Source organism: Capricornis sumatraensis, chromosome 8 (assembly GCF_032405125.1).
Source record: "Capricornis sumatraensis isolate serow.1 chromosome 8, serow.2, whole genome shotgun sequence".
NCBI classification, from domain to species: Eukaryota; Metazoa; Chordata; class Mammalia; order Artiodactyla; family Bovidae; genus Capricornis; species Capricornis sumatraensis.
This window is the reverse complement of record NC_091076.1, coordinates 74064339-74090926: the sequence shown is the minus strand read 5'-3', so window position 1 is coordinate 74090926 and position 26588 is coordinate 74064339. Positions and strand designations below refer to the sequence as shown.

General features: G+C 52.3%; 1 protein-coding gene across 1 annotated transcript in view; it reads right to left on the bottom strand.

The window, feature by feature from the left end:
- The window catches only part of RAP1GAP2 (RAP1 GTPase activating protein 2), a 211155-nt gene that overhangs the window by 159661 nt on the left and 24906 nt on the right, over positions 1 to 26588 (bottom strand). Inside the window, exon 3 of the mRNA XM_068977434.1 lies at positions 15376 to 15411. Within this exon, the coding sequence (XP_068833535.1) occupies positions 15376 to 15411 (36 nt within the window). The remainder of the gene's footprint in view (positions 1 to 15375; positions 15412 to 26588) is intronic.

The following is a 26588-nucleotide window of genomic DNA, read 5'->3' as shown; positions in this document are numbered from 1 at the left end:
TATCTCCTGGAATGGCCAACCTCGGGGAGGGGATGTGTTAATCAGAGGGGCAGGGTACCCCAAGGCTTTTTATTTCAGGGGGATTTATTTCAGGGCTTCTCCAGTGGCTGAGCAGTAAAAGAATCTGCCTGCAGTGCAGGAGATACAGGAGATGCAGATTCCATCCCTGGGCCGTGAAGATCCCCTGGAGGAGGAAATTGCAACCCGCTCCAGTGTTCTTGCCTGAAAAAATCCCAAGGACAGAGAGCGTGGTGGGCTACCTGTCCAGAGCAAATGAGCACAGCACATGTATGGTTATAATAATGAAAGCAAGGAAAAACACAGGTTGAAGTCAAAGAAGCAGATCCATTCATGGGGTCAGAATTGGCTCTGCCTTGCAGCAGGTTGCACATCGCTCCGGTTTGCCCATGGGGATCTGCTGGCTTACATGCATGTGGGCATGTCACATGGTTATGTGTCATCCACACAGCCCAGGGCCATTATCACCAATATCAGAAATGTTAAGGCAAGTAGCATTTACCAGGCACTATCCCAGGGACGGCGGAGCCTAGGGGGCTGCCATCTATGGGGTCGCATAGAGTCGGACACGACTGAAGCGACTTAGCAGCAGCAGCAGCAACGAGGCAGCAGGCACTGTGCTCCATGCTTCACTTGGATTATCTCCTTTTAACCTCACAACAGTATCTCATATGGGTACTATTATTATCCCCAGATAAAGAAATCGAGGCACAGAGAGGTTATGGAACTTGCCCGAGATCACTCAGAACACGTGAACCTAACCACTGAATCTGTACTGTGAGGAAGGAGCGATTTAAATGTCACTAGTTCCCAAACAGCTGCAGACCCAGCTGCATCAGAAGTGCCACCTCTGGCCCTGATGACAGAGGTTTCCTGGGCCCCACCCAGGCCTCAGGAAGCACAGTCCCCAGGGTGGGTCTGCACTGCAGCCAGGGTGGACGACCACTGGTCCCCTGGGCGGAGCTGACCCATAGGGCATGGCAGGGCGGGGATGGAGGTGGGGGGAGGCTGCTCCTCGGCCCGGAAAGGGGCCAGGGAGAGTTTGCGGTTCAAAGCTGCTCATTTCCAGATGGCATCTGCTAGAGACACAGCGATGAGGAAGAGGTAGTGGCTGTTGTCTCTCTCTCACACACACACACACACACACACACACACACACCCCAGGGCAGGGCTCCTCAATTCAGTTATGTGGCTTTGTGGCCTGCCAGGCACGGATTTCCGCCCACTCCACCCTCTCAGAATGCGCTAGGCCCCGGGGTGGAGGATGACAGCGTGGTAACCCACCTGTTCACAGCTCAGGGAGGGGTCAGTCACCTCACCTGGACAACAAACAGCCAGGGCCGGGCACCCTAGAGGCTCCTACAGGCTCAGCCCTCAAGGGGACAAGGACACAGACAGGTAGAAACCACACGGGGAGGAGCTTAAACATGACCCTGAGGCTCCAGCTGCTCTGGGAGCACGAGAAAGGGAGCGCTTTGTTCTAGAAGGGAAGGAGTTCACGGAGCAAGCAGCGTCTAAGCTGGTCCTGGTGGGAGGGGCGAGATGACACCAGTCGGGGAGGGGACGGGAAGGCACCTCACGCCCAGGGAACAGCATAAGCAGACATCAAGGCAGAAACCCCAGGAAACGGCAAATCTCATCATCTGGCGGGAGCGAAAGGCCAAGAGAAGAAAACAGAAACAAAAACAGGAAAACAAAACAAGACATGTACTGAGGCACAGAGCGGTTAAAGAACTTGCCCAAGGTCACCCAGCTGGTGGAATCAGGATTTAAACAGAAGCTGCCTGGCTCCAAAGCCCCTGGATTAGCCACTAAGATGAGGTTCACTGGCTGGTAGCTTTGTCTTCTGCACATAGTTTAGGATGCTGCAGGGATTTCCCTGGTGGCCCAGTGGATTAAGAATCTGCCTGCCAATGCAAGGGACACGCGTTCGATCCTTGGTCCGGAAAGACTCCACAGGCCCTCGAAGCAACTAGGCTGTGCCCCACAACTACTGAGCCCGTGCTCTAGCGCCTGCAAGTGGCAACTATCAAAGCAAGTGTGCCCAGAGCCTGTGCTCTGCAATAAGAGAAGCCACTGCAGAGAGAAGCCTGTGCACCTCAACGAAGAGTAGCCCCCGCTCTCCACAACTAGAGAAAACCCTCACATAGCAACTGTGCAACCAAAACCGAATAGATAAAATTACAGAATGCGCAGAAGTGGATCTGGCTGGGCCAAGAGCAGTGTTTCTCAGTGGGCTGGGGGGGGCTCTTATACCCCTGCCCCGGAAACTCAGCAATGCCTGGAGACATTTTTGATTGTCACTACTAGGAGGCAGTTTGCTAGCATCTCAAGGGCAGAGATTAGAGACGCTGCTCAACATCCTACAGGGCACAGGAGAGCCACCAAGACAGAATCCTCCAGCCCCAGATGTCAACAGAAACCCTGGGCTAGAGAGACTCACCCACCTGCAGCCCATATTCACAGTGGCAGTCACTGCACTTGCTTATCCCTTTGGACAGGGGTTCCCAAATTTGGCTGCACGTTGGAATCACCTGGGAATCTTTAAAAAGTACTTTGGCATGGGACTTCCCTGGTGGTCCAGTGGCTAAGACTTCAAGCTTCTGGTGCAGGGGGCCCAGGTTTGATCCCTGGTAGGGAACTAGATCCTGCATGTCGCAACGAAGACCAAGTGCTTCCCTGGTGGTCTAATGGTTAAGAATCTGTCCACCAATGCAGGGAACATGGGTTCAAGCTCTGCTCCGGGAAGATTCCCCCATGCCGAGGAGGAACTAAGCCTGCGCACTGCAACTGCTGCGCATGCACTCCAGAGCCTGTGCTCCACAAGAGAAGCCTGTGCCCTGCAATGGAGAGTAGCCCCCACTCGCCGCAACCAGAGAAAGCCCAAAGGCAGCAATGAAGACCCAGCGCAGCCAAAAATAAAAACTTTTCTAATTAAAAAAATTTTTTTGAAAAAAAGATTGAGCTAAATAAATAAATAAAGTGCTGGCACTGAGTCCTAATCTGGAATTGATTTCCAAATTTGGGCACCCTGGGCACTGATTTCCAAATCTGGAATTGAGTGCAATCTGGACATGAGAATTTTTCTTATGCCTAAGTTTAATTTTTTCTTTTTCTTAAGCTTCCCAGAAAAGCTTGGGAACCACTACTTTGGTTGGAGGCCACGGAGGATCCAACCATTTGCTGCGGACCACAGTGAGTGGATGCTAACGCCAGGAAGAGAAGTCACTGAGGAGTAAACACAACCAGAGACTGCCCAGCCCCCAACCAAGGCCCCAGGGACAAGTCTGAGTGGAATCCGCACTAACAAGGTCAGGACGCAGATCCAGGCCTCCTTGGAGCAGTTAGAGACGGCTGTGAGGATGATGAATCAGTCAGAGCTGGCGGAGGCCCGAGGAGGAGGTAATTAGGCTTTGTCACTGTCTGGGCAGGAGATAATGGGCCTGAACCAGGAGGAGGGCGGGAGAGGACCAACCCCCGTGACTCAGGGGCTTCACAACCCAGTGACAGGGAAAGAACTGGATTTGGAAGAGAGAAAAGGTTAATTGAGAGTGAGTCCAGTCTGGGGCCAGAGCAGGAAATGACTAGTCAACAGCTGAAGGCAGGGAGTGAGAGCACCAGCAAGGGGTGACTTGGGAAGAAGGGATCACAGAATCGACCCCAGGGAGAAGGGAGCTGAGACACACAGGGCTGACCCCCCTGCAGCAGAAGGGGCACACAGGTGGGGTGCATCTGGCCTACAGGATGGGTCACATGTGGCTTTACGTTTTTAATTCTTGAGCTGCTTGTCAAGTTGTTGCCGAAAACTCCAGATTTCCAGCTTCTCCTGTTACATGGAAGGTCTGGGGAGACGGGCGGCATTTTGGCAGAGCACCGATGTGTGCCCGCTGTTCCCCCCAGGCCCCTCCCAGCCCTGCCAGATCCCAGCAGGCATCAAGTCTGTCTTCAGAAAGACAAGGCCAGGTCCTAAATCAGCAAGTGGCGAAGATGGAGGAGTGGATGGGGAAGCAGAAAAGGAGTCAGGCACTGCACAGACTCATAGAGCCAACCTCTCATGTCCTAGCCCTGCACCCAGCACCTCTGTGCTGGGCCGTCTAGGTTGAGACATCCCCACTTGGGGCCTCCGTGTACTCATCTGTAAATAAGGAGGTTGAAGCCAATGACTTCTCATTGTCCATCATCAGGTCCATCAGGCTCCTACAAGCTGCCTAGGCCAACTCCTTTGTCCAGGCTTTGAAATGAAGCCTAGAAAACCTGAACACTTTGGTGAGAAGTCCCAAACAGAGCCAAAGAGGCCAGGGATGACCCGGAAGAGAAAAATCAGGGAACAGGAGCCACCTTCCAAAGTCCAGGGGGCTCTCAAGTGAAAGGATTATTAGCCTTGTTTAGGGACAGGAGATGTGGGACCAAGCAGTGGCAGTTACAGAGATTCCAGCTGAAAATAATGGTCAGCTTTGACCAATCAGAGCCATATTGGAATAGAACAGGCATATTTATAAGGTAATGAGCTCCCTGTCACTGGAGGTAATCAAGTTCAAGCTGGGTGACTGGTTTTAGGGGCACAAGGGATTCACATAGTGGCTAATCAAGCCCTAAGATTCAAGGACTCCAGAGAGCCAGGGATCTCTCTTGAAGGCTCCCTGTCTTCCTTTTCCAAGGCTCCCAAGGAAAGGTGTTGGGGATTAGGCTTGGACTTGGCCTTCAAGAGGGAAGACCAAGATGGTCAGGAAAAAGCATAGAATGTCTAATTCCTTGCTCCCCTTGCCCTTCACCAGGACTACAGCCGGCCAGTGAGACCCAGCAACCCCTGCCACATGGCCCCCATCCCCAGCACAGCCTCACCCAGGGACCCCTCAGAGGCAGGAGGAGCAGCAGCTCCTGAAGGGGCCTCCTAGCACAAGCCAGGGGGGCCATCTCCATCCCCTCCTGACCGCCCCCCCATCCCCACTCCCTGCTCCCAGCCCCAGAGGAACCAGCAGGAGGAAGGCGAGAGAAGCAAGCAGTGCCCTCCGCCTCCAGACACCCCTGAGTGCCTCCCGGGCACCCATCCATCAGCAGCCTCTCCAAGGGGATGCAGGGGGTCCTGACCAACCCCACAGCGCGCAGTGTGCAGACAGGAAGAACAGGACACGCAGGGTGGGCATCAGAGCCTCTCGTCAAAGCCCAGTGGGAGCAAATCTCCCCCAGCCTTGGCCAGGTCCGACTCCTGGTGACCCAGGCAGAGTCCCCCAGCCTCCTCCCCTTGGGACTCAGGGCCTTCCCATCCAGGACAGGCCAGCAGGCCTCTGAGGAAGCTCAAGGGCATGGCCAGAGCCCTGGGGCTCAACAAGGACTTTCAGGGAGCTGAATGGGGTGAGGGGAAGCCCCCAGGATGGTTGGAGCTGGGCTGGCAGGTCTCAGGGTGCCCCATCTGCATCCTGCTCCCCCATATACCTGCCCCTGTCCCCGTCAGCCCTGTCCCACGGGATCAACAAGCACCATTCAGCTCGCCAGCCACACGGAAAACACCCCCAACGGGGCCCAGGGAATAAGCAGAGCCCCTCCTGCCCGCCTTCCCACACCCATCTCAGAAGAGCCCCAGTGTCCAGTATCTACTGGCCAGAGCTGCCAGCTGGCTCTCTGCTGCCCATCATCAGATAGCCCACCAGACCTGGTTAAGACCCAGGGAGCTGCTTGCCCATCAAGAAATCAGAACAGGGACTCACCAGGGTTTCCTGGGCATGGTGGGGACCTGCCCGGAGGAGGGCCAGGAGCACACAAATCACCCCGGGGTTTGCAGACCTTGCTGCCTGGCAAACGGCACCTCCAGGTGCTTCCCTCGTGCCTGGCAATGAAATCAGGCCACAGCCCAAATGCCAGCTAAGCACCCGCCTGCCTGGTTCTCCTTGTAGCCACTCACGCCCCACGACTCCAGATCCCAAAACAGGCATGTTCGTGGTTACCATAGGAACTCGCTAAAGCCAAAAAAGGCACCACACAGTCTCCCACACGGGCCCTCAAAGCTCATGTCCACCTGCACGGGCAAGCATGCACACATGCCCACACACACCTACACAGCCAGCGTCGTTCTCAGTCCCGGGGAATAGCCTAAAGAATCAATAGTCCAGAGCTGATGCTTGAGACAGACACGGGGATGTTCCTCTCTGCGCCACCTGGAATGTGTCTGCAAGCGGTTTCCCTGCATGCCCCGTGTGGCCAGCTGTCGGTGACAAGTGCAGTGGAACCAACTAGCGCTCACCTGGTGCTCACCTGCCAGAGGCACACCTGGTGCGCAGGGGCTGGGGTAGAGAGGAGTCCAGGACCACCACCAGCTCTGCCTGCAAGGCCAGGGAGAGGGCACTGCCCAGCCCGCTTCCCTGGCCCCCCACCAGCTCCAGCACCCCTCAAATGCTGCTTCTCTCCTCCACGCCCTTCTCTGGGCGGGGGCGGGGGGAGGGGCGGGTAGGCTTAAAGGTCGGGACTTAATCCAGCCGCCTGGGAGGGGAGAAGGGAAAGGAGGGACAGAGGCTGTATATGCAGAGCCTTACTCTCGGACTCCCCTGGTGGCCCAGTGGTTAAGAACACCTGAGTCAGGGCAGGATGGACACTCGGGTTCCATCCCTGGCCAGGGAGGATCCCACGTGCAGAGCAAGGACGCCCACGAGCCACAGCTACTGAAGCCCGCACACCTAGAGCCTGTGCTCCGCAAGAGAGAAGCCACGGCAGTGAGAAGCCCGCGCACTGCAAGGAGAGAGAGCCGGCGGGTAGCGACGAAGGCCCAGGGCAGCCAAAGATAGTTACCGCTGTTTACAAAAGCCTTACTCTCTCCCTCCACCCCTAGCTGCCCAAATTCCCCCATCCCCGTACACGGGAACAACATCCACTCAAGGGCTCGCTGAGAAACTTGAGGCTTCACCTAGACGGCTTCCCTGGCCCTCACCTCCCACATCCAAAGCAGCTCCAGGGTGGGAAGTCCACCTCCTCGGGGGCTCTCCAATCTGTCCCCACCTCTCCAAGCCCACTGGCCCAGCTCCAGCCTCCAGTCTCTCCAATGGGTCAGCAGATGGCAGCCAGCAGGGCCTTCAAACTCAAATGCGGCCACATTACTCCCCTGCCTGGGTCTTTCCACGGCTCCTGGCCACCCAAAGAGGCAAGCCCAGCCAGCCACACAGCCCTCCCACACTCCTGGACTTGGCCCAGTCTGTCCCCGAACCAGCGCCCGGTGATCCATCTGGTGCAATAACAGCACTCAGGTCCCTCCCAGCCCACGCTATTCACACCTCACTGTCCGCAGGCTGGTGCTGCTGCTTGGGGAGCTGACCTCACTCACCATCGGAGATGGCTGAGGTACCACGAAGCTCCAGAAAGCCCCCTCCATCCTCTCTGAGGAATCTGTGCTAGCACTTGTCACATCTCATTGCAACTGTCTGTCTGTCTCCCTATGAGACTATAAGTTTTCATGAGCAGAGACTGTCATTCATTTTTTGGGCGGGGGGCCTTGCTGCACAGCATGTGGGATCTTAGTTCCCTGACCAGGGATCAAACCCAAGCTCCCTGCACTGGAAAGGAGGAGTCTTTTTCATCTTTACTTCCCCACCAGCCCCAGGGCCCAGCACTGGGCTTTGATTACAGGTGCCCAGTAAATGTGAGCTGAACTGATTAGCTTTCTAACCCCCAAAACCTCAAAACCCCACCCCATCCTTGGCAACCCCAGCAAACTCAGCAGATGCTCTGGGTGTGTGGGAGAAGGGCTGATGGAGATGGGGCAGCCTCAGAAGCTTCTAGAACATCTTTGTGGTGCCTCAAGGATTCTTATAATCCACAGTAAACAGAGACGTAGTGGTCAAAGATGGGAGAAATGAATCAGTGACCATGGCCCTCAACCGATGCATGAAAAAGGCATCACGCTGGAATCAAGGGGTGGGCCGGGGAGGGACAGGCCTTCCGGAAGGAAGGCTGGAAAGCTGGAAGCAGAGACTTGATGCATAGGCGCCTGGGCCCTGGCCTCGCTCTCCCCCGCCACCCCCGAGAATGTATGCTAACCACACCAAGAGAAGCTGGAGAGGCGCATGTCTATAAGGGAATCATAAGGAATCCTCACAGGATGGGGACAGAAGCCATGGGTTTGAAAGGGCTGTGACACAGCGAGAGATTGAGCTTTCTGGATGTGGCAAGCCCCCCTTCTGCAGGGACAGTGGCTCCATACGCTTCATCAGGGATCCCAGGGGCCAAGAGAAGGTATGCTGAGACATAGCATCTGCTGCTGGTCTATGTGGTCCCCTCCCTTCTAATAGGATTTTGAATTCTTAGCTGGTAAAATCTGAAGCCTCGAGTTGGGATGACTGTGTGGGGTCTTCTGACCAAACCACAGGATGGCTGAAATGCTGCCCTAGCCAGGCTGCTGGGCACACAGCTCCTCCAGGTCCTCCCCTCCCTTCTCCTGAAGAAGAAATAAGACGGCACCGTGACCTCTGGGTCCTTTTATGAGCTTTCTCTCTATTTAGAGATGCCCACGTGTAGTGACCAAGAATGGGGAAGTAAAGTGAAAGTCACTCAGTCGTGTCTGATTCTTTGCGACCCCGTGGACTATACAGTCCATGGAATTCTCCAGGCCAGCACACTGGCCTTTCCCTTCTCCAGGGGATCTTCCCAACCCAGGGATCGAATCTGGGTCTCTTGCATTGCAGGCAGATTCTTTACCATCTAAGCCACCCAGGAAGCCCAAGAATGGGGACCATCAATTTAAAAGGTGGATTCTTTTCCCTACAGGGCAACAGGTTCTAACTGCCCCATCAGCAGGAGTGTGTGTGACACTGTGTTCAGCAATAGTGACAAGCTGCCCTGAACCACCTTCATGCTCAACCAGCCCCACGATGGCCAGTGAGTGTGTACCACGGTCATCTCAAATGGCTGGAGCATGGCTTGGCCAGCCCATACAGCAAGGCGCGCATGCACACGCACACACACACACACACACACACACACACACACACACCCCTCTTTGCATCTCCTCTTTTTTTTTTTTCTTTTCCCAGCCACACCACTGGGCTTATGGGATCTTCATTCCCCAACCAGGGATTGAACCCAAGTCCTATTCAGTGAAAGCACAGTCCTAAGCACTGGACCACCAGGGAATTCCTCACATCTCTTTCTTTAGGAAAGAAGCAGCAGTCCCTGAAAGGGAGGGCAAGAGACAGCAGAAAAATAATGGGGAAAAGAGTCTGAAGCTCTCTGCTCAGGTCCTCCCCTCTGGATGCTGCTTCAAGGACCTCCACGAGCAAACACTGGCCCTGCCAACCTGAGCTCTGCTCTGTGGGAATCCACTCAGATGGTGGTTCAACCACTGTAACACAGACCACATCCCAAGCTGGCTTGGGAGCAGGCTGGAGAAGGGGTGTTCCCCACCTCCTGACCCAGCCTTTCTCTCCAGCCTCCACCTCATGTGATGGACTAATCACCATGATGACCCATAACGGAATCATCCAGCAAATACAGAATGAGAACCTACTACATGCCAGGTAAGCTGTTAGGCTCCGGGGAGCCAGAGATGAAGACTGCAGAGCCTCTGCTCTCAAAGGCATTCATTCATTCGTGCCTGCATTCACTTATTCAACAGTGAGCACCCACCATCATCAAGGTCCTGGGAGAAAAGCAAAAGGACAAACGGCATGAACGCAATCTCCCAAAAATCAAAACTTGAAGACAGCAAACTGGACATCAGTCCAAATATCCCATTTTACAGATGGGAAAACTGAGCCTGGAAAGGTGAACAATTCGCTAGTCTCCGCCTCCCAACTTTTTATTCTGCATGTGCTGCCACCACTGCCCTCTCCGCTGTCCCTCTGTGGCTCCAGGACACCTGGCACCTCTTGCTTCTGGAGGTCTTTATCATTCAGATCCCCCAGAGCTCGCTCAACCTGGGCTTTCAGCAGGGGGCTAGGCCCTTCTACCCACAGCGTTGTGGAGGCAGAGGTGCATTCTGTCTACACTGGGGAAAGAGTGGGCAAGTGGAGGGGGGGGGGGGTTGCTGAGAAGGATCCAGCACCTGGACTGAACCAGGGATGAAGCACAGACCTGGATTCAAGTTTCAGCTGCACGACCTAGTCACTGGTGACTGGGCCACATTCCCCAACCTCCCCAGCCTCCCTTTCTCTTCCGTAAAGTGCAGACAGTAGTGGTAGCTGCTTCACCAGGTGACTGTGAAACCAGGTAAACTGTGAAATGAAAAGTGAGAACCTGGGCGATGTGGCAGCTAAGACTCCAAGTTCCCAATGCAGGGGGGCAGAGTTCAATTCCCGGTCAGGGAACTAGATCCCACCTGCTGCAACTAAAGAGCCACAAGCCACGACGAGGACAGACGACCCTGCGGGCTGCAACTATGACCAGCGCAACTACATAAGCAGCAAAAATAAAGTGAGCATGTAGTAAGTGCTCAATGACAGTGGCGCCAGAACCCCCGTCTTCAGAGCTGCGTAGCTCAGGGACACTTTCAGGAGTTACATGGCTGACTGTCTTCACGTCAAGGACACCAGGTCCCTGGCGGAGGAGCTGAGGAAATTGGGAGCATTGGCGGCAGCCCAGGGGTACCTGGTGCTCAGTGGAGAAGCCAGTGGGCTGTACTGGCAGAGAAAGATGTCTCATCCAGCAGAGGCAGAAGGAAGGTAGCATCTGGGCTCCTGGCAGAGCCCAAGCACATGCCCTAGGCAGCCTAAGGACCTGCCGGTAAACAGAGCCATGTCCTGGGCATCCGGGCAGAACTTCATCTTAGGTATTAGTGGGGAGGAGGATTAGGGAGTGGGTACCAATCTTCCTTTTGGTCCTAAGGGTCATGGGGGTGGCTGGATAAAACCTGCTATGGTGCCTGTCCAGCCCACAGCTCACCCTTCTCTGAGAACTAACCCTTCCCTCAGGGAGAGGTGGCTGCAGCAGCCATGTTTTATCCATAAACCCCATCTCTCTGGCTAAACTGATTGGACCAAGCTGGGCCAATCGGATTCCCTCTTTTTTTTTTTTTTAACAGTTGTATTGAGATGTAGTTTATTTCCTACATGTACTTATTTACTATATTCACCATTTCTGGGCTTCCTTGTAGCTCAGCTGGTAAAGAATCAGCCTGCAATGCAGGAGATCTGGGTTTGATCCCTGGGTTGGGAAGATACCCTGGAGAAGGAAAAGGCTACCCACTCCAGTATTCTGGCCTGGAGAATTCCATGGACTGTATAGTCCATGGGGTCGCAAAGAGTCAGACACGACTGAGCAACTTTCACTTTTACCATTTCTAAATGTACAATTCAAGGGTTTTTAGTATATTCGTAAGTTTGTACAACCAAGAACCAAGAGTTTGTACCAAGAACTAGTTCCAGAACATTTTCATCACCCAAAAAGAAGCCTGTATTTTTACATCCACTCCCCTTATTTTCCCAACAACCTCCTCAGCCCGAGGAAACTACTAATCTATTTTCTGTCTCTTTGGAGAAGGAAATGGCAATCCACTCCAGTGTTCTTGCCTGAAGAATCCCATGGACAGAGGAGCCTGGCAGGCTATACTCCATGAGGTGGCAAAGAGTCGGACGCAACTGAAGCAACTTAGCACACATGGATTTGCTTATAGAGACATTTCACATAAATAGAATTATATAATATGTGGTTTCCCAAGGACCTATTGTACAGCACACGGAACTCTGCTCAATGTTATGTGGCAGCCTGGATGGGAGGGGAGTCTGGGGGGCAGTGGATACATGTGTATGTGTGGCTGAGTCCCTTCACCACCTGAAACTATCACAACATTGTTCATCAGCTCTACTCCAGTACAAAATTAAAAGCTTAATAATAAAATATGTGGATTTTCTCTGACTAACTTTTCAAGGTTCATCCACGTTGTAGCATGAATCACTAGTTCATTCCCTTTTATGACTAAATAATATACCATTGCGTGGTGACACTATATTTTGTTTATCCATCCATCTGTTGATGAACATTTGGATTATATCCACTTTGGGCTATTATTAATAATGCTGCTATGAACATTCATGTACAAGTTTCTGTATGGACATATGTTTTCATTTCTCTTGGATGTATATTTAAGAACGGAATTGATGGTCACATGGTAATTCTGTGTTTACCGTTTTAAGAAACCGCCAAATTCTTTTTGACATGCACACACTGCTGTATTTATTTGTTTGTTTGTGGTTGTGCTGGGTCTTCGGTGCTGCACACAGGTTTTCCTAGTTGTGGACAGCAGGGGTTTCTCTCTAGAAGTGGCACGCGGGCTTCTCATAGCAGTGGCCTCCCTTGTTGCAGAGCACAGGCTCTAGGTCTCACGGGCTTCAGGCGTTGCAGCACGTGGTTGCGGTTCATGGGCTCAGTGGGTCCGTAGCATATGGAATCTTCCCAGACCAGGGAGCAAACGGATGTCCCTGCTCTGGCAGGCAGATTCTTATCCACTGCGTGACTATGAAGTTTGGATCTGCCAAACTGGTTTTCAAAGCAGTTGTGACATTTTACATTTCCACCATCAGTATATAAGGCTTTGACTTCTCTACATTCTCACAAAACACTTGTTATTATCTGTCTCTTTTTTAATTAGAGTCATTCTAGTGAGGGTGAGTTAGTATCTCACTGTGGTTTTGACTGCATTTCCCTGATGGCTAATGACATTGAACATCTTTTCATCTGCTTATTGGCCATTTATATATTTCCTTTGGAAAAATGTCTATTCAGAGTCTTTGCCCATGTTTTATTTTTTTCTGACCACGCCATGGAGCTTGCAGGATCTCAGCTCCCCACCAGGGACTGCACCCAGGCTACAGCAGTGAAAGCCCAGAATCCTAACCACTAGGCCACCAGGGAACTCTCAAGGCTTTGCCCATTTTCAAATTGTTTTTGCCTTTGTATTATTGAGTTGTTAGAGTTCTTTATATGTTTTAGATATAAGTCCCCTATTACATACGTGATTTGAAGATATTCCCTCTCATTCTGTGCACTATCATTTTACTTTCCTGATGATGTTCTTTGTAATGCAAAAGTTTTTTATTCTGATGAAGCTAAATTCATCAGTTTGCTGTTCTTCCTGGGTTTGTTGCTTGCGCTTTTAGTGTCATACCTAAAAAACCTTTGCCTTATCCAAGGTCACAAAGACTTTTATCTGCGTTTTCTTTGATAGTTTAGGCTCTTACATTTATGCTTCTGATCCATGGTGAGTCAATTTTTGTAAATGGTGTGAGAGGAGGACTCAATTTCATCCTTTTGCATGTAGATATCAATTGTCCAACACCATTTGTTCAAAGACTATTTTCCTCCATTGAACTGTCATGACACACTTGTTGAAAATCAACTGATGGGGACTTCCCTGGTGGTCCAGAGGCAGGGATTCCACGCTCCCATTGCAGGGGACACGGGTTCCATCCCTGGTCTGGGGAAATTCCACATGCCAGGGAGCAACGAAGCCCATGCGTCAGAACTCCTGAGCCTGTGCTCCAGAGCCTGCAAGCCACAGCTACTGAAGCCCGCACGCCTCGTACCCATGCTCTGCAACAAGAGAAGTGACCGCAGTGAGAAGCCCGGGCACCAAAACAAGGAGTCGTTCCCACTCACAGCCACCAGAAAAAGCCTGCACGCAGCAACGAAGACCCAGCATAGCCAAAAATAAACAAGTCGGTATTTTTTAAAAAAGAAAACCAACTGACCACAAATGTGAGGGTTTATTTCTGGACTCTGAATTCTATTCCATCGATCAATACGTCTATCTTTATGCCAGTTCTGAACTCTCTTGATTACCGTCACTTGGTAGGAAGTTTGAAATGAGGAAGTATAATTCTCCAACTTTGTTCTTCTTTTTAAAGATTATCTTTGAACCACAACTAAGACCCGATGCAGTCAGAAATAAATAAATAAATTTTAATTTAAAATTAATTTAAAAATAAAAGACTATCCTTGAATTTTCCATGTGAATTTTAGGATCCGTTTATCACTTTCCACAGGGAAATCAGCTCGGATTTTGAGGGATGGATTTCCAGTTCCTATTCAGTCTTGCTGAGCTCAGCTCCACCTCAGGGTTCCCTGAGGCACCCTGGGATTTTTTTTCCATAAATTTCATCTTTTGCTTAACCAGATTACACTGGATTTTTGCTTCTTACAATCAAAAGATTCTTAACCAAGCATAAGAAGGAACATTGTCCTACAGGCTATCCCAAACAATCCTCTCAACAACACCTTCCCAAGGCCTAAGCACTCAGACTCCAGGTACCCAGAGACCCCACTGAAGTCCCAATCTCAACATTGGTCCTTGCCCTCAATGCTTCACTCTGCCTTATACTAGTTCCCTTCTGGGTTACATGTATCATCTTTACTAGTTAAAACAACCAGGCCCTCATTAAACGCTTGTGAAACTGAATTAGACCTCCCAAGACAGCATCGAAAAAAACCCATGCCTACTACTCTACACCCCTTAGTAACTAAGCTTCTTACCTAGCATCTCATGCAGATGGTGCAGTGGTAAAGAATCTGCCTGCCCGTGCAGGAGACACAAGAGACACAGGCTCAATCCCTGCGTCGGGAAGATCCCCTGCAGGAGGAAACAGCAACCCACTCCAGTATTCTTGCCTGGAAAAGTCCATGGACAGAGGAGCTTGGCAGGCTACAATCCCTGGGGTTGCAAAGAGTCGGACATGACTGAGCGGCTGGGCACACAAGGGGGAAAAAGGATCCAGAAGCAGACAAAATGTTTGGCCATAAACATTTTGGGACAAGGAGCCAAGGCGATGAGAGGGGATCATTAAGGGTTCTAGGACAAAGGGGCTCAGAGCTCCCCAGCAGATGGTTAGACACATGGTAAATGGAGGCAGATGATTCCCAGACCCTGAATCCTGTGCTGGAATTCTCAGAGAGCCCCCGAGGCCAGGCTGTTAAGGATGACAGATGACTCAGTGACCAACTGACCACACACACACACACACACACACTGGGGTGTTTTGTCAGGTCCTAGAACTGTGTGGCACCATCTTCCAAGTAGGTGGGAATGTCGGTAAGACAGCCCCATGGGACTAGGACTCCATATAAAAATTAAAGTGATTGAAAATACAATTATCTCTCTTACACCCTTGAGCTGTGGCCTGAAAGTTTCACTGCTTTTCACATTTCACATTTTCCCCATGCTGATCCCCCTGGTCTCTTCCCAGCATCTGTCTTTTCCCAGATATTTCAGGAATCAAAAACCCAGTCCGGCCTCCTGCCAGTCCATGAGCCCCTGCACTGAGATGGAGAATCTGACATGCAACAGCCCCACTCAGAGTTTCCACAACCAGGAGGGAAATGAAGGCCCCAGCACCGCTCTGTCTGCTGTTACCTCTGACCTTTACATAACAGGAAGTGGCTACTTACTTGACCTTCAGGTTCGCCAGCATGGTCTTGTCGATCCTGCCAAGAGAAAAGCAAGGGCTTCCGTCAGTGTGGGGGCTGAGGGCTCCCACCTAGCACCCGCAGGTGACAGGTCCTGTGGCCAGCCCAGACCACAGGCCCCACAGGGCCCTGCAGGGGACAACGCTGAAGTGCTCCTCCAGTCTGGGGAAGGGAGGACTAGAAGCTCTAGGAGGGCTGAAGCCACTCACGGCCGGATGAGATGGGTCCTGTTATTCTACCTTAGAGATGAGGAAACCAGCTCAAAATCACTGGTCCAGACTGGATCCCAGTACCTGACTCCAGACCCTAACCACTTGGAATGTCATCTCCCTTCGTAACCCACACTCCACTAGAGGACTCTGCAACCCAGCCTCGGGGTGGGGGTGGAGGGTGGTCACAGCAGCTGGACAATCGACGCATGGATATTTCTGCTTTAGGAAGATGCCACAACCTCCAGCGCCAGGGACCCTCCTCCTCAGGGAACTACCACTACCCCGCAAGGAGGCACAAGCCGCTCCTGGGACAGAACCTGACAGCAAGCTGCAGGGCGCGTGGCGGGTGGGATCTGTCGGGCACGGGAGCTCAGAGCAGATCACGTTTGTGGCAGACGGTCCCCGCAGCCAGCAACTCCACCCAGCCTGCGCCCACCCTCGCTGGAAGACAAGGCAGGGCTTCAAGGCTTCTATTTTTACCTCTGCATATGCCAGCCCTTATGGCTGGTAAAAGAGGCCCCTTCCTCTCTTCAGATTCAGAAAGGGAGGTGAGATTCCCACTGTCTGTGTCTCCTCTTGTTTAGGGGTCACAAACACCAGTGTCACGTCACCATCAGCGTCACCACTGCCCCATGTCATCATCACCACGGTTGTTCTTCCATCGTCCAGTTGCTAAGTCATGTCCGACTCTTTGCGACCCCAAGGTCTGCAGCGAGCTAGGCTTCCCTGTCCTTCACCACCTTCTGGAGTTTGCTCAGACTCATATCCATTGAGTCAGTGATGCCATCCAACCATCACCAATCATCACTATTAGTGCCACCAAGCTAGAGACCCTGGAAAGTTCTTACAGCCACCCCTGTTCAGCAGCTCAGCTCTGCCACAAGCTTCCCAATTATCTCTCTTACACCCTTGAGCTGTGGTCTAAAAGTTTCACTGCTTTTCACATTTCACATTTTCCCCATGCTGGTCCCCCTGGTCTCTTCTCAGCATCTGTCTTTTCCCAGATATTTCAGGAATTAAAAATCCAGTCCAGCCTGCTCCCAGTCCATGAGCCCCTGGACTGAGATGGAGAATCTGACATGCAACAGCCCCTCTCAGTTTCCACAACCAGGAGGGAAATGAAGGCCCCAGCACCACTCTGTCTGCTGTTACCTCTGATTGGGGTCAGCAGGGGGAGGGGACGGGTGATGCAGAGCTGCCCCAGAATCTCAAGTCAGCAGCAAGCCCTAGGAGCTGGGGGCGGGTTCCTTTCACTCTGAGTAAACCCCCAGCACCTTTGGGGCTCAGTTCCCGACAGCAAAACAAGCCACACCCGAGGTTCCAAGCCCAGGTCCCTCCTCCCAGCTCCTTCTGCACATGCCTCCTGAGCCCCTTCCTCGGGGCTTCCACGGGGTCCCCAGGGGTCTCGTTCCCACCTCTGGAATGCAGACCCTCCTCCTCTCCCATCCCATCCACCATATGGAGGAGTAAGGTAAACCCAGGAAGCAGACCCTTGCATTCTGCTGGAATATCTGTCATCCACAGCGACCCAACTGCAACCCCGACCCAAAAGCCCTTTGATTTTACATTTCCTCAAGGAATCTCTTTTCCTTCTTTACAGCATCCTTGTGCCGTGGGTAAGGCAGAAATTTCTCACTTATACAGGGGGGGAACGGAGATCTGGAGAGCAGAAGTGTCCCATCTGGGTTCCTCAAAGAGCAAAGGTGCAGCAGCACTTGAACCCTGGGCTCCCAGCACGGCACCCTCTCGCTCCCCTCGACCACGCGCCAGCTGCCTACACTCTGGGTCACACTCTGGGCCACAGCAGCTCGGTCCCTGCACCCACATCCACACCTCCTCAGGCAACAGGGTTCCCACGCTGGGGTGTGGCCTCCGAGGGTGGGGCCGATGGTCTGGCAGGGCTGAGATGGGGAGATAGGGCAGCCGTGACAACTGAGCTTTTCCCTTTCAGGAAACCAAGGCCCCCAGATTCCTCTCCCGCCCCATTGCCATTCATTCACATCACCTGGTCCACCCCAGAGCCAGTGGACACTCACCCCAGCATCCAACAGAGCTCTGAAAATACCACCCCCGAGATTCTCTGTACTGTCTGGGGTGGACCAGGGCTCCAGGAATCTGTAATTTAGCCCTCAACCGACTGCAGCATCTCCTCCCTGCTAGCAGCCATCCTGGCACAATGCCCTCCCTAACCCCTCACCCTCACCGGGAAGCCCTGCCGTCCCACGTCTGGGAGCCCCTGTGCTTCCTCCCACTCTCCCTCACTGCTCATGCCCCCAACCACAGGCCACCCAGCTTCCACACCAGGACAGCCCTGGCCACCCTCCTCCCACCCCAGCACTGGGAACCTCTTTTCTGACAGCGCTCCCAGCCTAGAAGCTGAAAGGAAACCGATAATGAAAACCACTAGACCCGGCTCCCCAGTGGAGGAGAAGCTGCCAGCAGCTGGTAACCAGAGACAAGTCTTTGACCTCAGTTTCCCCCACTTTCTGGCCCTCCAGAGAAGAAAAGAGCCTCTCCCGGGTCTCAGACAGAAACTCCGGGGCAAAAGGCGGGCACAGGCGGTGAGGGGAGAGGTCAGAGCACAGAACCAGCGGCTGAGGCTCGGACAGAGCTAGGATTGGCTGCAGGGGAGGGAGGGGGCGGGCCCCTGGAGGCAAGCCTGCTGCCGGCTCTGGGCTCTCTGCTCACCCCTGCCCAGAGGAGGCCGCCCAAAGGCCTGCACTCTCCCTGCAGCGAAGTCACAAAGATGACCCAGACGGGAGCATAACACACATGCACAGACAAGAACACGAGCAGGTCAGAAGCTCAGAGGTGCACCCAGAAACACAGGGCCACACACGCAGGCACACCCACACCTCACACCCAGTCACACAGACATGCTCAACTACACACATAGTCTCAGATACACACACACGTTCGCAATCATCGCAGGTGCACACACACGTATATGAAAATGCACGACACAGACACACACATTCATCAGCCACAGAGTCATACTGGCTCCAGCTCCAACCTCTGAATTCCCTCGAAGATTGTACCCAAGGGTCAGTGAGGAAAAGCCTGGTGTCTGATGCCCCCCCCCCATCCCCCCAGGATCTTCCATCTCCATCTGGCCCAGGCAATCTGAAAGTATCCCCCCACCCTCGCAATACCGACCAGGTCCCAGCCACAGGCTCAACCAGGCTTCACAGCCAAGTTCCCTTCCACTCCTTCCCCAGCCCTCCCATCTGTTACCCACCATCCGAAGCCCCCAAAGGAGACACTGCGCTTCCTGCCAAACATGGTTGTGGCAGAGGGGCGCCTGGTCCAGCGACGTCCCCGGAGTTGTTGGCAAGACTGCAGCAGCCTGGGAGCAGCGGGGTCCACGGCTTCCCATGAGGGGCGGGGCACCCACTGTGGCACCTCCCCCATCGCCTACCCCTCAACCCAGCTTCCTGTGGGTGAGGCCGTGGGGTGGGAGGTGTGTCCTGGCCCCCAGGACGCACCAAGACAGGCAGGGGAGGTCGAAGAGGGCAGCTTCCCCTCACCCGGAGGAACCCGCAGCTCCGGAAGGGCTCGGCTGGCAGATTGCACCACAGCCCAAGTTGGCAGCTCTGCCCCACACCGCCCAGGCTTCCTGGAACCCACGGAGGCTGAGGATTCCCATGATTGTGCCTGGGTGGGTGGGGGTAGGAGGAGAGAGACCCAGCTGGGAGCCCTGCAGACGGGGGCCCCACACCAACTTCCTGGGGCTGCCAGAGGTGGGACCTTGGCCTTTCCACTTTACCCTACCAGATAAACCAGCCCACAACCTGTGATCACACCTGCACGCATGTGGACACAGTATACAAGCACCCACATGGGCCCGGGGCAGCGCGCGCGCACACACACACACACACACACACACACACACACACACGAGCACACAGATACACATAGGACCCACAGGTACACACTGGCACACACATGCTCACATATGTCAACAGACACCCATGTACATGTGCACACGGGTACTGCACACTCATATGCAGGAGCATGCAGACAAAAACACCCATGTGTACACCTCAGGCACACACAACTCCCTGTACAAACACACCCAGGCACACACTCAGATCACACACACGCTCCTACCAGCGCCCTCACTTACACAGGCACCGGTCTGTGCTGCTCAGACGCCACCCTGGAGCGTCGAGACAGAGGCCAGCAGTGCCGAGCTCCTGCAGACAGTGGCGGAGGTGGCGGGTGGCGCCCTGTCTCTGCCTTTCCCTCTGGAGCCACAGGCGAGTGAGTCCTCATCTCTGTCTGCACCAGGGCTGACCCTGCCTGGCACACGGCAGGCGCTCACTCATGAGAGCCCCGTAGAAGGGCGTGGCACATACCCTGAGCAGCCTAGGGTGCATGCTCAGTTGTTCAGCCGTGTCCGACTCTCTGCAACCCTATGGACTACAGCCCACCAGGCTCCTGTGTCCATGGGATTCTCCAGGTGAGAATACTAGAGTGGTTGGCCATGCCCTCTGCCAGGGAATCTTCCCAACTCAGGGATCGAACCTGCATCTCCTAGGTCTCCAGCATTGGCAGACAGGTTCTTTACCACTGGTTCCACCTTGGAAGGGGAGATGGTCACAGACGGGCTGCCAGGCCCCCTCCACCAAGCAATGGCCTCTCCCATTGGCCCCCCTTCCCCAGAGCTGGGAGTCTGTGCTGTGGGGGCAGAGGGCAATGCCCAGGTCGTAGACAGAGGGCACAGGCATTTTTATTTTCTCGACTCCTCGTCTGCAGGCAAGGCAAGAAGGGGCCTCAGCCCTTTGGGGACAGCAGAGGGGCCAGCCCAGTCCAGGGCTGGGAGTGCCCAGTGTGGGGTCCTCTGCTCCAAGGTAGCAGGCTGCTCAGCAGGAGCCTGGCGGGCCTTGGTTCAGGCTGCACCCTCCACCCTCACCTTCACCAGGAAAGGAAGAATCACGTGGTTCACCTTCTAGGGCTGCACAGACCACTGGCTTCCCATTGGACGTCCACTCCACACCCGGATCTGTCATCTCTACTGCACCCACCCCAGACTCAGGAGACACTCAGCAGGCACAAAGGCCCCCTTGGGTCCTGCCTGTCTTGCATGCATTAGGCATCTCTCTGAGCAAGACAGCTCTGTGCTCCATCAGCTTCTGGGGGGAACACCGGTCCAGGCCAGGCCAACCAGGGCTTCATCCTCCTGGTTCGGGAGTGGACAGGAGACCTAAGCAAACCTACCCTGACTTGCTCCCAGAATGCTTCCCTGCTCTCCTCCCTAGGGTTGCTGAACCACAGGATGGAGCCCCAGGGTGAGCCAGATGCAACTCACAGCCTTGGCCCAGGAGTCATGTGGGGTAACTAATAATAATAACAAAATTCCTTTTGCAAAGTACTTACTTTAGCAATTAGAGGGAGTTCCTGGCGAGTCCATCATTGGAGCACATCATCTGATGTGTTTTCACATGAGAGAGAGAAGTGGGGCTGCCGTCACAGCAACTTTGGACACTTCCGGCCCCCCTGTCTTATCTATCCTTATCAGCACTCATATGTACCATGTGTGCTGTCTGTCAGTGTATTCTAGGGAAGACACGGCTGAGAGATGCTCTCATTCAGGCCCCTACAGTCTGCAGAGACACCCAGGTTATCACCCAGGTAGGAGACCACTTGGGCCAAGTGTTCACAGACCCAAAAGGGACACAGGCCTAGGTCCAAGCATTTGAAGATCACAAGGGCAGCCCAAGGACCAGGCAGGGAGGAGCATTTCAAGACCAGGTTGGATTCTCCCGCCTTGCACGGCAATCACAAAAGACCTGGAATCATGGGATTCAGACACCTGGCCAAGGAGCAGCAATGGCTGGGCTGCAGCAGCAGGAAGGGGCGCAGAACTCACAGCCTGGACTTGAACTTGAGAGTCCAGAAGGACCTGTGCCCTCCTCGCCCCCCAGGGCTCAGAGAGAGAGAAGCAAAGTTCCCAGATAGCTTTTAACTTTACTCCATAAGCTCGGGAGGGAGGTGAGAGCCGTTCTGGAGCCTCATCCACTCTCCTCTCCTTAGTGCTCAGGTTCCCAAGCTTTGGAGCTGTGTGACCTCCAGCGACTTACCTAACCTCTATAGGCCTCAGTTTCCTCCTCCCTAACAGGAGACGAGCACCAAAGAATTAATGCCTTCAAACTGTTGTGCTGGAGAAGACTCTTGAGAGTCTCTTGGACTGCAAGGAGATCAAACCAGTCAATTCGAAAGGAAATCAACCCTGAATATTCATTGGAAGGACTAATGCTAAAGCTGAAGCTCCAATATTTGGCCACCTGATGTGAAGAGCCAACTGATTGGAAAAGATCCTGATGCTGGGTAAGACTGAGGGCAAAAGGAGAAGAGGGCAGCAGAGGATGAGATGGTTTGGATGGCATCACCAACTCAATGGACATGAATGTGAGAAAACCCCAGGAGATAGCGGAGGACAGGGAAGGCTGGCGTGCTGCAGTCCATGGGGTCGGCAGGAGTCAGACATGACTTAGCAACAATAGGAGATGGCTGCCACCAACCTCACAAGATTATAAACATTAACGCAGCACAGGGCTCCCACACCATTACTGGAGCTGTTACATGCATTATCTATTAGGATTCCACCTTCTCCTTCGATCTCTCTCAGCCTCCTGCTGCTCCTGCTCTGACCCCTCGGTTTTTCTTCTGGGTGGAGGTGGGCAGTGATGGGCCCACGGCTCCCTGAGAAGGACTGGGATTCGAGAGGAAAGAGAAGCACTCCGGGTGCCAGGCCCAGCCCTCCTGACTCACCGAGCGCAGCCCAGCTTCCTCCCAAACCTCTGCTGACTCAGCATGCGGGCAGTCAGGAGAGTAGATGAGGACAAGTGACCGGGACGGGGCGCTGGGGCAGTGCTGGGTCTGAACTGACTGTAGGCCAGCACTGACCTTTCAGTCTCACCACTGCTTCTGAGATGACACCACTTTCTCCCCATTTTACAGCTGGGGACGCGGAGCCACAGAGAGGTTAAGGAACCAGTGCAATGGTAACAGAGCTGGGTCTGACTCCAGAGTCCAAGTTCTCAGATGCTGTTCTGCACAGTGATCTGCATCAGCGAATCAAACCTGCCCCCATGACTCCGGGAACTTATAGAATTACCCAGTTCATGCAGAGCCCATTTTACAGATGGGGAAACTAAGGCTCTGAAAGCAAGACTCATCTCAACAGCTGGGAAGAAACAACAATGAAGCAGGAAGGAACACATACCCAGGTCCTTCTCTCCTGAGGTTGCTTCCTCACCCTTCCACAGAGGAAGGGCCCACTTTGGGTCACCAAGACCCAAGGCCCTTGCTTCCCTGGTGGAAGCCTGTGGGTGTTTCTGGCCCAGTGGAGGAGACAAGTCCCAGCCAGAGTCCCAACCCTGGGACAGGGCTCCAGGGAACCCGTCCAGTTCTCTGGGCTTTAGAGAAACTCGGAGCTGAGAAAGCTGGCCGGGATCAGAGGAGGAAAGGCAGCCCCAGGCCCTGCCAGCAGCCCCTCCATCGTGTCTGCAGGTCATCGGGGGCAGGAGGAAAGAGTGAGACAGTGTGGTTTCCTCCACTTGTCCTTGCAGCCACCAGCGGGAGCTGAAAGATGAAGCAGCTCCTTTCCCAGGCATGGGGATGAGGCAGTTACAGGAAGCCAAGGAAACAGATGCCCCTAGAGAAGCAGGCACTAGATCATTCGGCCCGGATCCTCCCCTACTCCAGACAGCGTAAGCTGGCATCAGACCCTGCAGTGCTCAGCTCTCCTCCTGGCTCAACCACTGAATCACCTCAAGCAAGTCACATGCTCTTAGAAAGCTTCAGTTCACCTGGCCTCAAAGGGGAAGCTGGGCGAGCCTCTGCTTTCTTTATAAGCCAGGTGAGGACCAAGCACACTGACAGAAGGACACTCTGGTCCCCAGGAGAACAGGGCCCCATGGCATTTGGAGCCAGCAGACCCACACTGGGGTGGGCATGTACGCCTTGGGATGAAGATTAGACATCTCACATCCGCTTGGTGATTTACAGTGCGCTGGTCACCTCCCCCTCACCCAGTCTCAAGGGTTAGACTGAATTTCCCATTGCACAAGTTCAGAATAGCAAGACAATGACCAAAAGAATTACAAGAGGAGTGCTTGTGAAAGCTGGGTTCCAAGAGCGGGACCCTGACACACGATGATTGCGCAATTTACTCTGATTTGTTCCGTAACCCAGTCTATCCAGAGAAATCCCAGCAGCGTGACTGCGGACTATAGAAGCTGAAACACGTGCCATTATTTTAAATTATTTTTAAATAATAATAAGGTATCAGCCTGCAATGTGGGAGACCCAGGTTTGATCCCTGGGTTGGGAAGATCCTCTGGAAAATGGAATGGCAACGCACTCCAGCATTCTTGCTTGGAGAATTCCATTAACAGAGGAACCTGACAGGCTATCATCCATGGGGTCGCAAAGAGTCAGACACGACTGAGGAACTAACACACTTACCCATCAGACAAGAAAGGTTAAAAAAAATAAATAAAAATAAATAATTTTTTAAAAAAGAAAGGTTAAAAAAGACTTAATAATAACAGTGTGAGGATATAAGGAAACAGGCACCCCACCATTAGTGTGTAGATATTTGGCAAGATTTATCCTTTTTTTTTTTAATTTGGCTGCTTGAAGTCTTAGTTGTGGCACGCAGGATCTTTGATCTTAGTTGCAAGAATGTGGGATCTAGTTTCCTGATCAGGGATTGAACCCAGGGCCCCTGCATTGGGAGCACAGAGTCTTAGCCAGTGGGCCACCACGGAAAAGCCAAGATCTATCAAAATTTTAAGTGCACACACTGGTCGTGCCAATAATTTTGTTTTTAGAGATTTATCTCACTGGTAAACTCATATAAGTTGACAAGAGCTATGCACACAGATGTTAACTGTATCATTGTTTATAACAGCAAATAGAAGTAGTAACATAAATAACCATTATTTCACTATATTGTGGAACAAGCACACAAGGGAACACTATGCAGCCATGAAGAGGAAGGTAGCATTTATATGTTCCTACATAAAGATATCCTAAAAACAAAACAAACAAACAAAAAGATACCAAACAGCTCATGGAACAGGATCCCCTTAGTTTAAATAAATATGTAAATGCCTGCATATGCCTAGACGACTTCTGGTCCAGGACTGGTTGAATGCAACTGGAACTGGAAATCTAGGGGGAACTTTTCACTTTATGTCCTTCTGTGCTGTTTGATTTTTTTTTTAATCAAGAAAGTATTATAATTTAAAGGAAAAGTGTTAAACAGATGGTTTGCTAAGAAGAAAGAAGATGAAGAAGAGGAGGAGGAGGGGAGGGGTGGAAGCTACAAAAGCTGATTTCTTTAAAACCTTCTTAAGCTATTTAGAGCTCAAACTGACCGCTGATCCCAGACCTGAGATCGCCTCTTCTACCCTGATGATAAGCCTGTCTTACCCCAGAGAGGGAGAACCCAGGTCTCTCAGAGTCTGACTCCACATGGTTCTTCCACCCACTCTGGGTGGTTGTTTTGTATTTGATTGCTTTGGTTTTGGTTGTGCCATTCAGCTTGTGGGATCTTAGTTCATCAACCATGAACTGGGGCCCTCAGCAGTAAGAGCACAGAGTCCTAACCACTGGACCACCAAGGAATTCCCCATCCACTCTGCTTTTAAGCAAAGAGTCTGTGTCTTCATCTCAAGTAAGAAAACTCCAACAAGACCAATACACCACTTTTCTGGGGGAAATTTGACAGCACACATCGGAGTCCTTCTGTACATGCCCAGAAGCTTCCAGAAAGCAGATCAGGGTCAGTTTGGGCATCTGCATATTTATATGCACACTACTCTCTATGTATATTATGCTTCAATAAGTAGCTTTAAAAAAACGCATGCCTTTTGACCTAGAAATACCAAAGGGGGAAAAAAATCAGAGCTGTGTGCCAAGTTGTACTTTTGAGGGTCTCCAGCTAATTGCTACCATAACTATGGAATACTGGGGGTGATCTAAATTTCCAACAGTAGGAATAGGGGAGAGAAAGACAACATCTCTCAGCAATATAGCTCAACTCAGCCAACAAAAATTAGATGGTAAAAATGTGGGAAAAAACGTTTCCATAAAATTTCAAAAAGCAAAACTTGAATTTGCCATGTTGGCCACTATTTACACAGCATTTAGACTGTATTGTGTGCTGTGCTTAGTCATTCAGTCGTGTCCAGCTCTTGCGATCCTGTGGACTGTAGCCCACCAGGCTTCCCTGTCCGTGGGATTCTCCAGGCAAGAATACTGGAGTGGGTTGTCATGCCCTCCTCCATGGGATCTTCTCAACCCAGGGATCAAACCCAGGGCTCCTGCATCGCAGGCAGATTCTTTACTGTCTGAGCCGCCAGGGAAGCCCTTACATTGTATCGAGTAGTATAAGCAATCTAGAGATGATTTAAAGTATATGAGAGACCTAAGCGACCATGGACAGAAGAACAGATAAATAAGAAGCGGTGTACTACTCAGACGTAAAAACCAATGAAATGTTACCATTTGCGGCGACTCGGGTAGACCTGGGAGGTATGACACTTAGTGAAACAAGTCAGACAGAGACAGACTGTTATCATTTATGTTCCAACTCTAAAAACAAAACAAGGAAAGAATATAACGAAACAGAAACAGACTCAGAGAGGTAGAGAACAAACCAGTAGATACCAGAGGGGAGAGGGAAGGTGGTAGGGGGCAAGACAGGAGTAGGGGATTAGGAGGTACAAACTATATAATAAATTTAAATGGAGTACAATCTTTAAGTTTTTAATTTAAAAAATAAACTATACGGGAGAATGACAGAAGCTATACACAAATACTACATCATTTTATATAAGTGACTTAAGCATTGCAGGGTTTTGGTACCCTGTGGGGGATGGAGATTTATCTCACTGGTAAACTCATATAAGTTGACAAGACCTATGCACACGGATGTTAACTGTATCATTGTCTATAATAGCAAAGAGA